General features: G+C 49.8%; 1 protein-coding gene across 1 annotated transcript; it reads left to right on the top strand.

Moving 5' to 3' along the window:
* The first annotated feature begins 5,135 nt into the window (after positions 1–5,135).
* TRNP1 (TMF1 regulated nuclear protein 1) lies at positions 5,136–11,902 on the top strand. The gene is given in 3 exon segments (XM_049775013.1): positions 5,136–5,519; positions 5,522–6,155; positions 11,592–11,902. Coding segments are annotated over 2 exon segments (759 nt in total). The 5' UTR covers positions 5,136–5,231; the 3' UTR covers positions 5,993–6,155; positions 11,592–11,902.
* The last annotated feature ends 4,843 nt before the right edge of the window (positions 11,903–16,745 follow it).

The following is a 16,745-nucleotide window of genomic DNA, read 5'->3' as shown; positions in this document are numbered from 1 at the left end:
AAGGCAAATGCCCTACCCGCTGTGCTATCACTCAGGCCCCCCTCTTTTTTAACCTTTAGTATCTGCCCTCCTTTTTCTTTCCTATAAAAAGGAAAATGTGTAGCTTGTATAAAGATCAAAGGGAAAAAAGTAAAAAAAAAAAAAAAAAAGATCAAAGGGGAGGGCTGAGGGATAGCACAGCAGATAGAACATTTGCCTTGCATGTGGCCAACCTGGTTTGATCCCCCAGCATCCCATATGCCACGAGCTTGCCAGGAGTGATTTTTGAATGCAGAGCCAGGAATAACCCCTGAGTACCACCAGGTGTGATGCAAAAACCAACACCTCCTCCCACCAGAATAAAGATCAGAAGGGAAATAATTTGCAATAGCTGAGAAGTGTTGGGTTAGCTGTGATCTAAAAGGGGAGCCTGCCTGTGGTTCTGGCGTGACTGAAACAGAGTATGACATGCGGATCATTACAGAAGCTGGGAAGGAAGCTGGGAAATGCCAAACCTCTCTCACTCTCCACCCCCATTCTGGGTACATGGCATCCCCATCTAGCACCTTCCCCCTTCCCATCCTCCCACCATCTCCATCTATGTATCACTCACTGATTCATCCTTCAGCTCAGCTTAAATATCATCTGTGGGAAACTCTCTGGTCAGTGGGTCTGCTGTTGCTCTAAATTCCTATTGCCTGGTGCTGCCCACAGACAGCAGAGCCCTCATGCAAAAGTCCTTAAGCTCTTAACCTGTCGGTGATTTCTCCTGCCACCCCCCTGTACTCTGTGGTTGTCAAGGGCAAAGACCCATCTGACAATCATCAAATCATCGTCAGATTGACTAAATGAGTGAACCATTTAGTGAACCTTAAATCAATGCAGCAAGGGACTTTTCAATTTGGGGAAGAGGGGTTGAGCCACACCCAGCAATGTTTAAAGGTTACTCTGAGCTCTGCACTCAGGAATTACTTCTGGTGGGCTTTGGGGACCATATGGGATGCTAGAAATACCCAAGTCAGTTGAGTGTAAACAAACATCCATCTGCTGTCCTATTGTTTCAGCCCTGGCTTCTCCATTCTTAACAAGCTCTACCTTTGCATTTCCTTCCTCCCTCCCTCCCTCCCTCCCTCCCTCCCTCCCTCCCTCCCTCCCTCCCTCCCTCCCTCCTTCCTTTCTTTCTTCCTTCCTTCCTTCCTTCCTTTCTTTCTTTCTTTCTTTCTTTCTTTCTTTCTTTCTTTCTTTCTTCTCTCTTTCTCTCTTCCTTCCTTCCTCCCTTCCTTCCTTCCTTCCTTCCTTCCTTCCTTCCTTCCTTCCTTCCTTCCTTCCTCCTTCCTTCCTTCCTTCCTCCTTCCTTCCTTCCTTCCTTCCTTCCTTCCTTCCTTCCATCCCTCCCTTCCTTCCTTCCTTCCTTCCTCCCTCCCACCCCTCCCTCCCTCCCTCCCTCCCTCCCTCCCTCCCTCCTTCCCTCCTTCCCTCCTTCCTCCTTCCTTCCTTCCTTCCTTCCTTCCTTCCTTCCTTCCTTCCTTCCTTCCTTCCTTCCTTCTTCCTTCCTTTTTTTTCTTCCTTCCTTCTTTTTTTGGTTTATGTGTCACACCCGGAAGCGCTTAGGGGTTACTCCTGGGTCTATGCTCAGAAATCATTTCTGTCAGGCTCAGGGATGCCAGAATTCGAACCACCGTCCTTCTGCATGGAAGGCAAACGCTTTACAAACTCCATGCTATCTCTCTGGTCCCTAAACAAACTCTTATTTGTTTGTGAATTGTGGGAGATGCCAGAGAGGATAGGAACAGGAGGATTCTCAGAGAACAGGGAAGTGAAGGATGACCTTGGAGCAGTACAGAACTGTGTTTGTGTGTGACCTTGAGCAAATCTATATAAGTCCCTGGTCTCTGGGCCTGGGTGTCTCCTGAGGAAGAAAAAGCGAATGAAGCCCCTCTTTTAGAAAGTGAAGAGATGGAGATGTTGATCTATTTGGTGAACACATTCTTTTTTTTTGGTTTTTGGGTCACACCCAATTTGATGCTCAGGGGTTACTCCTGACTAAGCACTCAGAAATCACCCCTGGCTTGGGGGGGACCATATGGGACGCCGGGGGATCGAACCTCGGTCCTTCCTTGGCTAGCGCTTGCAAGGCAGATACCTTACCTCTAGTGCCACCTCGCCAGCCCCTGGTGAACACATTTTGATGATTTCCACTTAGAGAAACCACTTGCCCTAGCTAACCCAGTTAAATAGTGTGTATAGAATTTGAACTCAGATATTATGGTTCTGTGTATCCATAGAACTGGCAGGGTATTGGGGATTAATGCCAATCATCTTTCCCCCAGTCACATCCTCAGAAGTTGAGACTAGTGACCTGGTCAACTGTCCTCACAGTGGTGGTGGGGTGTTTCTAAAAAAAAAAAAAAAAAAAAAAAAAAAGAGGAAAAGAAAAAAAAAGAAAAACTCAAGGTCATGCTAGTAAGGAGATTATATAAAGGGATAATGCACTGCAGCACAGCATGAGGGGCATGAAGAGGTCTTCCTCATCTTTATGTCTTTATTAAGCCCTTTTCCTTGAGGGTCCATGTCCCACTAAATTCATTCCCTCTCTCTGAGCAAATACAACTTATGGAACCTCTCTTCTTGCATTTATTGAGATTACCCCCCTGACCTTGTCCTAGGAACCTCCAGGATCTTGTCATTCAATCCAGCCCCTACCCTGCTCCTTTCTAAACCTCCTCTGGGATTCTGCTCCTCCAGAAACTGCTCCTCCTATGAAAGCCCTTTCCTGGAGCTGCAAACCTGGCTGCCTCGCCTACACTCATTAACCAGCCTGTCACTCTCACTTAATCAAAGCACCTGAAGCACTTAGAGAACAAGGGCGGGGACATGCCACTCCATCTAGAGACAGGATGACTGTCAAGAAAGAGCTTTACTGCTGGAAAAATGGCAGATAAAAGACTTTCTTCTCTCCCCCAAACCCATCATCTCTGTGATCACAGGAGCAGGTTTTCTTTCTCTTTTTTGGGGGGTGGGTAGGTGGGCAGGGGAGAGCACACCCTGTGATGCTCAGGACTTACTCCTAGCTCTGTGCTCAGGGATCACTCCTGGCAGGACTTGGGGGACCATATGAGGAGCTGTGGATTGAATCTGGTCACCCACATGCACGGCAAGCACCCTGTCTATCTCTGCACCTTGTACTATCTCTCCAACTCCGTGCTAAGCATCTGGTACTGAAGATTGAACCTAGTTCAGCAGTATGTAAGGCAAGTACCCTACCTGCACTTCCTATTTTCCAAAGAACAGTTAAGAGGGACCAGAGAGATAGCACAGAGATAGGTAGGGCATAAGCCTTGCAAATGGCCGATCCAGGATCAAAGGTGGTTTGAATCCTGGCATCCCATATGGTCCCCCGTGCCTGACAGGAGCAATTTCTGAGCAGATAGCCAGAAGTAACCCCTGAGCATTGCCTGGTGTGGCCCAAAAACCAAACCAACCCCCCCCCCCCAAATAAATAAAATAAAAGAACAGTTAAGAGAATAGAGAAGCCCATTTTTCTAGGAAAGGTTTTATAGATCACAGTGATTAATATAGTCACTTTTAGGATGATTCCCTGGGATCCATAAACTTTCTTTCCCTCCCTCCCTCCCTCTGTTTTCTTTCCTTCTTTTTTTTGGGGGGGGGTGAGGGCATTGGATTTACACCCAGCAATACTCAGGGCTTACTCCTGGCTACACTCTCAGGAATTATTCTTGGTGGTACTCAGGGAACCATATGGGGTACAGGGATTGAACCTGGGTTGGCCTCATGCAAGGAAAGCACCCTATCCACTGTAGTATCTACTATTCATGCCCCTGGTTTCTAATATTGAATCCAAGTGTTAATTCCTTTGGGTGGGTCACCGGTTCTTCTGATGCCACCTCAAGAGAATGCAAACCTTAGACCACAGAGATGGCTCAGTGGGCCAGTGTGCTTGTTTGTAACTGAGAGACTTGAGCTTGATACCCAGCACCTCATAGCCCCCTGATCACCAGCACTGCTGCAAGTGGCCACTGAGCACTGAACTAGAAGTAACTCCTGAATTAGGTGTTACCTGAATCTCCAAAATTAAAAAAAAATAATGTAAATAGTGGCAGGCACGCACAGATGTTTAGGCCAGTGTTGGGAGATGTTGTAAGTCACTTCTGCTTGGGCAGAAATGGACAGAACTCAGTCCAATAATTTTGCCAATATAAATCAGAATCCCAGTAGCTTTGTCCCCAAGGTGGCATGAATGAATGAGCTTGTAACAGTCAATGGTCCAGTTCAGTCATCCATCTGAAATATGACCTTGAACAATACTCCGTTCCACTTTGAGAATCAGTTTTCTCTTCTGTGTAAGATGAGTAGTGACATTCCCCCCCCCCCCCCCATCAGGGAATGGCAAAAGTTTGCACATCGTGAGATCTGGGGCTCCTCTGGGGTCCACCAAGATTTCTGAAAGTCAAGTCAGACTCAGTAGTAGCGCTGTCGTTTGACAAGCAAAGGTCTCTGAGTGGAGGGGAACCAATGGACCCAGGTCCCCACCCAGACACCAGTTGTCTCCCTGCATTTAAGTTAAAGGCTGTTTGCTAATATTTAAGCTCACCGAGGCTGCAGGAAGAATGGAAGAAGGGGTTTCTAGTTCAGCCTTCCTCCCTCCCTCCCTCCCTCCCTCCCTCCCTCCCTCCCTCCCTCCCTCCCTCCCTCCTTCCTTCCTCCCTTCCTCCCTTCCTCCCTTCCTCCCTTCCTCCCTTCCTCCCTTCCTCCCTTCCTCCCCTTCCTCCCTTCCTCCCTTCCTTCCTTCCTCCCTTCCCTCCTTCCTTCCTTCCTTCCTTCCTTCCTTCCTTCCTTCCTTCCTTCCTTCCTTCCTTCCTTCCTTCCTTCCTTCCTTCCTTCCATCTTTTTTTTCTGAAGCTGCAATTGCCAAGCACAAGCTCTGAAAGAGTTTATGACTTAGGACCGAGACGCGAGTGACCTTTCGAAGGAACCGTCGCCCTAGCTGCAGAAGCGCGGGGTGCGGCGGGCGAGGCCGGGTCGTGCCAGTCTGGGTCCTGCCAACCCCCGATTGGCTGCGCGGACCATCGCTCCTCCCCGCGCGCTATAAGACGCGGGGTCGCCGGTGGCCCCGCGCCGGCGTGGGGGCTGCGACCGCCTCTCTCGCGTGCGCTCCGTGCCCATCGTCCCCCGCGCGGGGGCCGGACTCGCGGGCCGACCGTCGTCGCTTCCAGGCCGCCCGGGGGCGGGGGATGCCGGGCTGCCGCATCAGCGCCTGCGGCCCGGGGGCCCAGGAAGGGACGGCGGAGCCGGGGTCCCCGCCGCCCCCTCTCCGGGAGCCCCTGGCGTCGCCCCAGCCCCCGCCCCCAACACCGACCTCGCCCGGGACCCCAGCTCCGGGCTCGCCGCGGACCGAGCCGGCCCCGGCCCCGGCCCCGGCCCCGGCAGCGGCATCAGCAGCAGCAGCGGCAGCCGCGGGCTCGGCCGAGGGGCAGGAGCTGCAGCGCTGGCGCCAGGGCCCTAGCGGGGAGCGCGGGGGGACACCGGGCCGGCCAGCGGCGCAGCGACCGCGGCAGGGCCAGGGCCAGAGCCAGGGGCCGGGTCCGGGTCCGGGTCCGGGGGCCGAGCCCTGGAGCTGGCCGAGGCGCGGCGGCGCCTGCTGGAGGTGGAGGGCCGCCGGCGCCTGGTGTCGGAGCTGGAGAGCCGCGTGCTGCACCTGCACCGCGTCTTCCTGGCCGCCGAGCTGCGCTTGGCGCACCGCGCCGAGAGCCTGGGCCGCCTGGGGGGCGGCGTGGCCCAGGCCGAGCTCTACCTGGCGGCGCACGGCGCGCGGCTCAAGAAGGGGCAGCGCCGAGGCCGCCGCGCCCGCCCGCCCGCCCTGCTCGCCTCGGCCCTGGGCCTGGGCAGCTGCGTGCCCTGGGGCGCCGGCCGCCTGCGACGCGGCCACGGCCGCGAGCCCGAGTCCCCGTTCCGCCGCAGCCCGCCCCGCGGCCCGGCGTCCCCCCAGCGCTGACCTCCCACGCCCGCAGCCCCGGCCGGTCCCCGGCCTGCCATCGCTCAGGTGCCGAGAGACGGAGGGATGGACAGCATCGCCCACTCGGACGGACCGAGCGACCCGGGGACTGCTGGAGGAGGCGGCCTGGTGCCTAGGGGCCCTCCCGAAAAGAGTTTTTGAGGTGCGCGCTTAGTAGATTGGTGTCTCCGAGATCCATCCTTCTTTCCTTCCCTTCCTTTCCCTTTCCTTTCCTTTCCTTTCCTTTCCCTTCCCTTCCCTTCCCTTCCCTTCCCTTCCCTTCCCTTCCTCTCTCCTTCCTTCCTTCCTTCCTTCCTTCCTTCCTTCCTTCCTTCCTTCCTTCCTTCCTTCCTTCCTCCCTCCCTCCCTCCCCTCCCTCCCCTCCCTCCCTCCTTCCTTCCTTCCTTCCTTCCTTCCTTCCTTCCTTCCTTCCTTCCTTCCTTCTTTCTTCCAGTTCCCAGAGGCTGCAGGGTTGCCAAGAAAGCTGTCCACTGTAGCCCTCATTACAGACTTGGATAAGTTGGGGGTGCACAGATCCAGATGGGTTTAGCGGCGAATTTTGACTTGTGTAGCCTGCAGTGCTAACCCCTCCACCTGCATTGTTGGGGACCCAACATTGTTGGGGTTGTTGCTCTCTGGACTGCCCTGCTCAGTTCCTAAAGGGGGACCTGATAATGAGAGATCAGGATGGGGTGGCGGCTGGCACACCTGTATGCGTTCCCACCCTCCCACTCCCTATCCCCCAGTTCTCTCTATGCCTTTGTAAAGATAGGAAGCACGGTGGAACCTCCCCCAAAGCCATGTGCCTAGGGCCCAATCTTTGTAGCGCTTCTAAGGTAGCACCAAGGTAGCTCTCCTGGGATGGAGTCAGCAATATTCTTTAACAGGCCCCAAGAGGGCAGCTGTGTCATTTGACTTCTAGAAGGGGAGGGGGACTTAAAGGCCCAGACCTGGGGTTGGAGAGACAGTACTGCGGGTAGGGCACTTGCCTTGAATCAGACAGAGGCTTTGAAGGCCTCATGACCATCTTCCTGTCCTTTTCCAGGTGCCCTTCCCTGACTAGGGACTGGGGAGAGGGTATGTGTGTGTGGAGTTTGTGTTGGAGGAATGTTTTTCTTTTGGGCCACCTGGTGGTCTTCAGGGGCTACTCTTCAACTTTATACTCAAAGGTCACTCCTGGATATGCTTGGGTACCCTGGTCCAGCCTGGCATCCCCTGAGCCCCTTTCACCCACTTCTCCTGGGAGAGTTTCCTGAGCACAGACCAGGAGTAAACCCAAACAGCCGAGCAAAAATAAAAAATCAATTAAGGGCCAGAGTTGAGGTGAGATTCTCTGGGGTCCACACACCCCTTAGGCCCCAACCCTTGGTTGTGAATGGCTGTCAACTGAGTTAACTGCACCTGTCCTTGTCAGTTGTTCTGTTGTTTGTTTGGGGTTGGGGGCTGCACCCAAGTGTGCTCAGAGGCATCTGGTGCAGGTGGGGGTGGTCTCTGTGCTCCAGCCCTGTGACCATTTCTACCCATCACTTCTCTTCTGAAATGGTTTTCTTCACTACCGGAAAGAAGAGAGGGTTTCAGGGAGGGCTACAGCGAGTCAAGCATAAATCTTGAGAGAATATTTTATTTTCTTAAATCATGTCTGCTTTTTCTGGTGGATCCAGGAGCTGAAGTTCATACTTTAGAAACTCAAGGTCACCATGGCAGTAGGAGCCGAACTAGGCCCTAAGCCTGTTTGTGCTCTTCCCCAGTTTCTCTTCCTACCCAGAGGCTGAGCTTGAGGGAGCTGGTTTTTATCTTCATGGTGCCCTGCTTCAGATGGTGCCTCAGTTTCTCTCTGGGCACAGTGGGACCTCATGCTGAGACCTGGAATTGAGGTGCAGAATGAGAATGACAGGGTCAAAGGAGGGTGGTTGAATCCTAATGTCTTGAGTCTGAAAGACAAAACCCAAGGGGTCCTCACTCAACTTTGGTCCCCCCACAACTTTGAGGCTAGTTTTCCAGCTAACAGTAGCAAGGCCTTCCCAAACCTTAGCTGGGGAAGGGAAGTCAGGGCAGGGATTTCGACTATAGACTAAGAGACCTTGGGGACCAGAGAAGCGTGGAGATGTGCTGGCATCCAGATCTTCCCAAGGGGGAGGATCGTCTGAAAGCTGCTTAAGTCACTTGAGTGGAGGCTCCAAGAAAATATGGATTCATGGAGGTGACCCAGTGGGAAACTCAGACTGCGGCAGTGGACCGAGGCCAGGACTGGTTTTTTTTCTGGGTTGTATAGGAGGGAGACACTTGGTCTGGAGAAGCTTTTAGCTAATGGCATAAGTGCTCTGCACCATCATCATGGTGCCTTTTTTTTTTTTTTCCTCTGGGATTTGTCAATAATCAGCTTTGTCCTGTTTTGCAGGGCAGGGAGGTAGGAAGTTAGAACTGGTCCCTAGTTTATGGGTGGTGGACAGTCCTGTTCTCTGCCAGATGAACCCTAACTCTTCCTTTCAACACTGTCTACTACCCCTCAGCCAACTAAGTCATCTCCCACCCTTCCCTGGCACACCCAGGAGCCCCTGGATGAGGCATCACTTTCTTCCTGGTCAGCAATCCTAACCACAGTTCAGGGCACTGAACCAGATAGAGGCTTTGAAGGCCTCTTGTCCATCTTCCTGTCCAGGTACTCTTCCTTGACTGGGGAGAGGGTATGTGTGTGTGAAGTTTGTGTTGTAGGAATGTTTTTTATTTTTGGGTCATGCTAGTGGTCCTCAGAGGCTACTCCCAGCTTTGTGCTCAGAGGTCACTCCTGGGTACCATGGGTTGCTAGGCCTCCTGTTGACTTTTAAGCCTGGAGGCTTTTTTTTTTTTTTTTTTTTGCCTTGCCACATTCTCATTCTGCATTTATAGATCACTGATGGGGCCATATGGTATGCCTGAGATGGGACTGGGTCAGCAACTGACGTAGTCAGCAACGCACAAGGCAAATGCTCTGCCTATTTTACACTCTTCAACCCCCCCCTCCCCAACTCTCTGGCCAGGATAGTTCATTATTGTTGGTTTTGGGTCACACCTGTTTGTGCTCAAAGCTTAATCCCAGTGGGTTTAAGGGACCATATGGGGTGCTGGAGGTTGAACCTGAATTAGTTGCATGTAGGTTGAGCATTCTACATGCTGTACTGTTTCTCTGGGCCCTGGGGTGCAGTTTTAAGGCCTTCACAAATTACTGGTCTGTGCTGAGGAGAAACCCCCCCCCCCCCCCATCCCTGACTTCGCCAACGAATTTCTAGTAACCTCATCCCTGGGAACTGGTACAGGTATCTTTTATTTGGGGGAGGGTCACACCCAGCAGCACTCAGGGGTTACTCCTGGTTCCATGCTCATAAATCGCTCCTGGCAGGCTTGGGGGACCATATGGGATGCCAGGATTCAAACCACTGTCCTCCTGTTTCCAAGGCAAATGCCCTACCTCCATGTTATCTCTCTGGCCTCAAGGGTACAGGTATCTCATTGATGTCTCTAGTGAGCCCAGAATCTCAGCATAGAAGAAAAACCAAACTGGTGCCTGGAACTGGGAGTCTGGGCTAGATTCTGTACAGTGAACTTGGAGCTCTCCTGAGGAAGCCCCCTTCCCACTTGGTGGCCCCAGCCTAGTACAACTATGTTCCACCACCAGAAGGCAGTGTGAGACTGCTTCTTTGGGTGAGGGGTGTGGCCTGGGGGCTGGCTGTGCCCTGGGTTAGTGCCTCAGAAGGCACTAAAGACCCCTTGGGTGCCATGCTGGTCTTCCTAGTTTTGAACTTTTTTTTTTTTTTTAACTTGATTGATTGTTTTTTGGGCCATACCAAGAGGTGCTCAGAGGTTACGCCTGGATCTGTGCTCAGAAATCACTCCTGGAAGACCACTTGGGAGACCACATGGGTTGCCGGATATCAAACCGGGTCCCTCCCTGGTCAGCCGGCCGCATTCAAGGCAAACACCCTACCGCTGTGCTATCTCTCTGGCCCCATACTTTGAACTTCTGATAGAATGAGTGGCCAGCGGTAGAGAGGAGGTGCAAAGGAGTTCCTTGGGACCTTTCTTGCCAGAAAAGAGAAGTTGTAGCTTTCTTTGATTTAAAGCCTGAGCCTTTGCTTCCAGATTTCTCACCCAGAATATTGTGCTGCCACTGCCCTGGGAGCTGTTGGCCTTATAGAGGTGCAGCGAAAGCTCCTTGGGCTGTCAGTTGTCAGTCTCGGGTTTTCGTCCCTTGACAACCAGACCTTAGAGAAAAATACAGATGAAAGGAGACACTGTCCCAGGGAGGGAGGGGAGCTCATGTCTGGAACAGCTAGGAGAACCTCCTTCCTTCCCTCCATGAGCTCACCCTGGTCAAAAGAAGCAATGAATGCACTGATTCTAGATCAGTCCTCCAAGGCTCTGTGCAAAGCAGAATCGCTCTGCTCTGCTCCAGGTGATGCTTTCAGAACCAAGCCCAGGACTCCAGTTCTACAGCTCCTTTGTACTAAACATATTATTCCCAATATTATTTCACTCTCCCTGTCCACTCTGCAAAGTCAAGGTGATTATCTCCCACCTCCAGGAGAGGAGGACAAGGGTCAAGGAGGTCAGGTGACTTACCCAGGACATAAAACCTGTCAGTGGAGATCCCTTATGCTTTAGGCATTTTGACTTTTCATTCTTTAAACTAGTGAGGGCTCAATTTGGTGGCATTTCTGGACTTCGACTTTGAAGTCTAGGCATAGTGCTCTCTGGACCTCAATTCTGAGGAGGGATAATGAGATGGTGGTGGGCTGTAAAAAGTTCCCTCCACAGGTCTAGGTATACCTCACAGCTAAGTTCCCTATTGGGTCAAGAGGGGTGCATGTGTGTATGTGTGTGTGTGTGTGTGTGTGTGTGTGTGTGTGTGTGTGTGTGTGTGTCTGAGTGGGCACCCTTGGCTTCCAGAAGGGAAGGCCAGGGATGCTCAGGTCTTGGGTTTGCTTCCTTTTGCCTCACACTTGGACTAGAATGCTTGGTGCCAACGAGTCAAGAAATGAGGTGACTGAGGAAGAGAGTGAAAGGATCTGTGGAGGGGCAGAAAATATCCCAGATTTGGAATAGGACACACTTGGAATTCAGTCTTGTTTGGTTATTCTTGGACAAACTTCTTTGAGCCAGAGAACTTCTCTGACTATATTCTTGGGGGCACTGGGAGGAGGTAGGTAACTGGGAGGTCTCAGCAAGTGCCCAAAATATGATGGAGGCCTTAAGGATGGACAAAGCTGGTCTGTTGAATTCAGAAGATAGACAAAGCACAAGCCAACAGACCGCTGCTTTTCCTGAGCATCTCCATATCAGGAATTCCAGAACAGTTCCTGTCTCCACTCCCCAAACATATACACACAGGCCTTGAAGAAGTCTCTTAAGGGAAGGGCAGAGGGACAGACTTTCCATCCCAGGAACATTCCATTCCAGCTGCTCAGACCAGTGGGGATTTCAGCCAAGGACAAAAGCCTACAGGGAAAGTTTAAGCTCCCAGTCTTTCTAGGGCCCTTCTTTAGGGTTTGAAGGGTTGGGTTGGGTGTGGTATGCTGGGTAGCTCTGGGAAAGAAATAAAGTTATTAACAATGATTATTTTTAGCTCGTTCCAGTTCCTCTCCACCTTGGAGCTGCTCTGATCTGTGTGCTGAGATTCTGCTCCTTCCCTGGGCACCTCCTCCAGGAAGACTTCGCCAGTGGACTCTCACCAGCCTAGAGTTCTCTTCATATCCCAGGCAGTGTTGGGAACTGGTGGGGGGGAGGCTGCCTAGACTATTTCTTTATTTGCTGTCGTCACAATGATGAGAGGCCCTTCCTTTCAGCGTGGATGGCTGACCAGACTTCCCTGACGGGGTGATATTTCTACAAGCATAGTTAAAAACATTTATTTGGCCTAAATATGAATTTTCCTTCGCTGCACTAAGTATGTATATATTTGAATATTTACTTCCAAATATAACACAGGCAAATATAGCCTTGATTAAATTACTTTTTACCTGTAAAACTTAGAACCAAGAGATACTTAAAAACAACTTTAACCCTCAGTCTTTTAAAAAGCCCTGTAGCTTTTTTGTTTTATTAGTTTGTTTGTTTGTTTGGTTTTGGGCTACACCCAGCAGTGCTTAGCTCAGGGGTTACTCTTGGCTCTGCACACAGAAATCGCTCCTGGCAGGCTCAGGGGATCATATAGGATGCCGGGGATGAAACTTGGGTCTGTGCCAAGTCATCCACTTGCAAGGCAAACATCCTACTGCTGTGCTATCATTCTGGCTCTCAAAAAGCCTTGTAGCTTTAAGCAGACTGCTCTGTCAGATAAAAGGAATGTTTTTTGAGACATCTCTAAGGGACTCTAAGTTGATTTGCTAACTGATTTTTTTTTTTTTTTTTTGGTTTTGGGGCCACACCCAGCAGTGCTCAGGGGTTACTCCTGGCTGTCTGCTCAGAAATAGCTCCTGGCAGGCACGGGGGACCATATGGGACACCGGGATTTGAACCAACCACCTTTGGTCCTGGATCGGCTGCTTGCAAGGCAAACGCCGCTATGCTATCTCTCCGGGCCCTGCTAACTGATTTTTTTTACCTCCGATATAACATCCAAAGTTTGGCCTGGAAGTAGCAATGAATTGTTAAAAAAAAACTTTACCAGGTAAAGATTTGCCATCTCTTGCAAATAAGTTTGTCTCTTTTATTGCCCCTTCTAAAAACTGTTTCTTAGTCAGACATTAGGAAATTAGTTATCTGCGATAGCTCTAAAAGCAAAATCTGTTTCCTTAGATAAAAAAAAAACCTTGATAGGAAAACCTGGCTTCTTGCTAAATCCTTGAATCTACATCAGAATTGACACATAAGGCCTGGCCAGAGAGGAACAATTTTGAGATGTTAAAATTTACCCTCTTTTCATCCTCTGGGCTCTTAATTGAAATGTATCTATTCATAAGGTCTGCAGACCAACTAGAAGCATGTGAATTGTTTTGAAGATCAAACAGTGTGTACTGATAAAGCTTCTGTTAACAAGAGAGAGATGTTTTACTTTGCAAAGAAACAAATGTGAGCTTTTATTACCATAAAAAACTGTGACTGGCAAAAGTCCTGCATATATATCCCCGATATTTGTGTAATAAACCAGAACATTGTTCTCCCACACAACTGTGTGTGGCTCCTATTATTCATAATCCGCCGACTCTCTGCACACACTTTCCTGAGAGAATTCCGAGAAATTCGGACCAAGATGCAATTTGCTACATTTTACTTAAGCTTATTCTGCTCACTAGCAATAATGTTACCACATGTCTTAAACACATCATTGGAGTATATAGTATATGTTTCCTCTCAGACACAGATTGTTACAGAATGTAGTACATGGGTAAAAACACAAACTTTATTTTTGAAATGCAGCAAATCAGAGCATAGCCAGTACTCATTTTTTTGCCACCGGGGCATCTCAAAAAGAGAATCAGCTACTAGTTCCTGGGGGAAACAACTTTTAGGAAGAAGTGACAGCAACATAATTCTAAGCTGGGCATTAGCACTGGGTTTGATCCCCTCACCCCCTGAAAAAAATTCTCAGCAAAGTTTTAAATGAGAAAAGAAGTATTTTGAAGTATTTGATACTAGAGTTGGAGCAGGAGTGTTACACAACTCATTGACTTACAGAATTCTACAGAATGAATGTATCTGGAGTCAGTCCCTTGAGTTACCTAATCAGGAAAAAAATCTCAGCTGTGTGAGAGAAATGTATGTGACTCTGAGGTTCACTTTGCGTATGTCCTTGCTGCCCTTCTTTGTGTCTGTCATGGCTATTGAATCCGCAGTTCCTGGAGCAGCTCCTGTGCGGTTTCATTTGGCAGTCAGCCTGGTTTGCAGCCCGTTTCCCTCCACTGGCACAGATCTGAGCCTCTCCCAGTTGTGACAATGAAGCCAGTGGATGGGAGAGCTTGTGTGAGATTGCAGAGGATAGAGTGACTGTGGACTTCAGACCCTGTCAGATCCTCGGAATAAACACCCCATTCTCCTCCAGTCTCCTGCAGAGGCCCCTCACTTTCCTGACTTAACAGGAAGGCAGGGAACAAGGGAGCCATTGATGCACGATCCACAAAGGTCAGCCTCGAACAGAGCAGGAACGATAGTGTGGGACTGGAGGGTCAAGCCCAGGGGAGTTTTCTGTTCCCTCAAAGCTTACAAGCATATTTTTCTCCTTTCTGGAGCTCCCACCCATCAAGGGTTATAAGAGGTGGCTTCTTGAAGAGCACTGGGGTGGGGGTTTTCTTTCTGACTCTGATGCCCACTCTGTGTATGTGGAGTAGGGGGTGGACATACCCAGTGGTGCTCAGAGGACCATGTACCAGAAATAGAGCCAGGGTCAGTCACATACATGTAAGTCAAGTACCAAAACCCCTGCACTCTGTACTCTTTTTCTCTAGTCCTTCTGATCCATACTTTTGATCCCTGTCTGTCTGGGCACCTTAGCTGGCTGCAGATACTGGCCATGTAATGAACAATGTCATCCACTGAGTTTTTTTTTTGTTTGTTTTGATGCTCAGGGCTCACTCCTGGTGGGATCTGGGGACCATGTGGGGTGCTGGTGATGGAACCTGGGTGGCAACATGCAAGGCAAACCCCCTACCCTCTGTACTACTGCTCTGGCCATTTTTTTACTCCCAAAAACACTGCACCACTCCTAAACACACCCATAGGCACACCTGCTACCACAGACCTCTGACAGTCACAGCCATGGCCAGTATCACATGTACATCAAGGAAATGTTCATCTTGGCATATTATTAACACTCTGTTCTGTGGTCATACAGTGGTACTAATCCACAATCATATGTACAAGAGTGATCATGTGAAATCAGTGTTTGGACAGGATTGTTCAGGGCTTAATAGGAATGACACACTTATTTACACTTCTGGCCTCAGTTACAGGGAAATAATACTTGCCCTTCTCTTAGGGGTCAGAGATCTCTTCTGATTTGTTTAACTTCTTTTTTGTTTGTTTTATTTTGGGGCCATACCTGGTAGTCCTTAGAGCTTTCTCTAACTGCATTCAAATATCACTCCTGGTGGGATTTGGGGGGACTATCTGGGGAGCCAGATATCAAACACGGGTCTAATAAGGCAAGCACATAACTTGCTGTGCTATCATTTCAGCCCAATAGAATTTTACTTTTGTTTCTGACTTGTTTAACCTCTGAAACAAGAACATCGAGGTGAACCACATTTCCTATAGGATAGGGGTTAAGACATTTGCCTTGCATGTAGCCAACCAACCCCAATTTGATCCTGGTGCCACATGGTCCCTTGAGCGCAGATGAGAATGTTCCTGAATGCTCCTGAATATGACCCCATACCACTCCTCTCAACCAAAACAAAAATTTTTCTCTCATGGAGTTGATAGGATAAAACAAAAGAATGATTGGGAAGCACTTAGTTTGGCCTGGGTTCAAGTGTACCAGAAGGTGGGCTGGAGAAGTAGTATCATAGGTAGGGTTCTTGCCTGGCATCTAGTCAAACTGGTTCAATCCCTGGCACCCTGTGTGTTCTGCCAAGACCTGCCAGGAGTGACACCTGAACACTGACAAATGTGTTCCAAAAACAAAGCAAGAATTCTAGAAGGCCAGTGGTCACCTCCCTGATGCCTGCTGGGCTCAGTGCATGCTAAATTTTTCTTCTGAGGAACACTCCTTCTCCAGGCACTGGACACTCCATTCTCATTGTCTCAGTCTTTTTCAAATGTTCCTTTATTATTGGGTCACATCTAGTGATGCTGGGGGGGGGGTGTTACTCCTGGCAGTGTTCAGAAGACCATATGGGATGCCGGAGATCAAGCCTGGATTGGCCAAATACAAGGCAAATAACCTACTCAGAGGCCCTCAAATGTCCTTCAGTGAGGTGAACCTTGACTTAATAAAACTGCAAACTTCAGGACATTGAATTCTTGATTCTGCTAAACCTTTTTTCAAGTATCACTGATCTAAGACTGTTGTTTCACATCTTTTCTGTTGAGCCCAAGAGACTGTAATATTCACGAAGATAGTGATCTTGCTGGTTGATGGCTAATGTATTTTCCAAGGTCATGCTTGTAGGGTAGTTAGTGGAGTAGCCAGCATACAGGGAGGTGAATAGCGCACACACATGTACCAGATGGGCTTCTGATAATGTTTAACCTCTAATTTTTTTGTTTCTTTTATTTTTGGGCCATACCTGGTAGTCCTCAAAGCTTCCTCTGACTCTGTATTCAGGGATCACTTCTGGTGGGGGTTGGGGGGGCTGACTGGTGTGCCATATATAAAACATGGGTCTGGTAAGGCAAGTACATGACTTGCTGTGCTATTGTTTCAGCCCAATAGAATTTTACTTTTGAGGGGGAGTCACACCCAGCAGCGCTCAGGGGTTACTCCTGGCTCTACACTCAGAAACCACTCCTGGCAGGTTCGGTGGACGATATGGGATGCCAGGATTTGAACCACCGTCCTTCTGCATGCAAGGCAAAAGCCATACTTCCATGCCATCTCTCCAGCCCCTAGAATTTTAGTTTTGTATATGTGCTGCCACAGCAAGCACTAGAATTTTACTCTTTTTGTGTGTGTGTGTGTGGTTTTTGAGTCACACCCAGCAGTGCTCAGGGGTTACTCCTGGCTCCATGCTCAGAAATTGCTCCTGGCAGGCACGGGGGACCATATGGGACGCTGGGATTCGAACCGATGACCTCCTGCATGAAAGGCAAACGCCTTACCTCCATGCTATCTCTCCAGCCC

Source organism: Suncus etruscus, chromosome 6 (assembly GCF_024139225.1).
Source record: "Suncus etruscus isolate mSunEtr1 chromosome 6, mSunEtr1.pri.cur, whole genome shotgun sequence".
NCBI lineage: Eukaryota > Metazoa > Chordata > Mammalia > Eulipotyphla > Soricidae > Suncus > Suncus etruscus.
The sequence above is the reverse complement of the archived record's forward strand: the minus strand, read 5'-3'. Positions and strand labels throughout refer to the sequence as shown.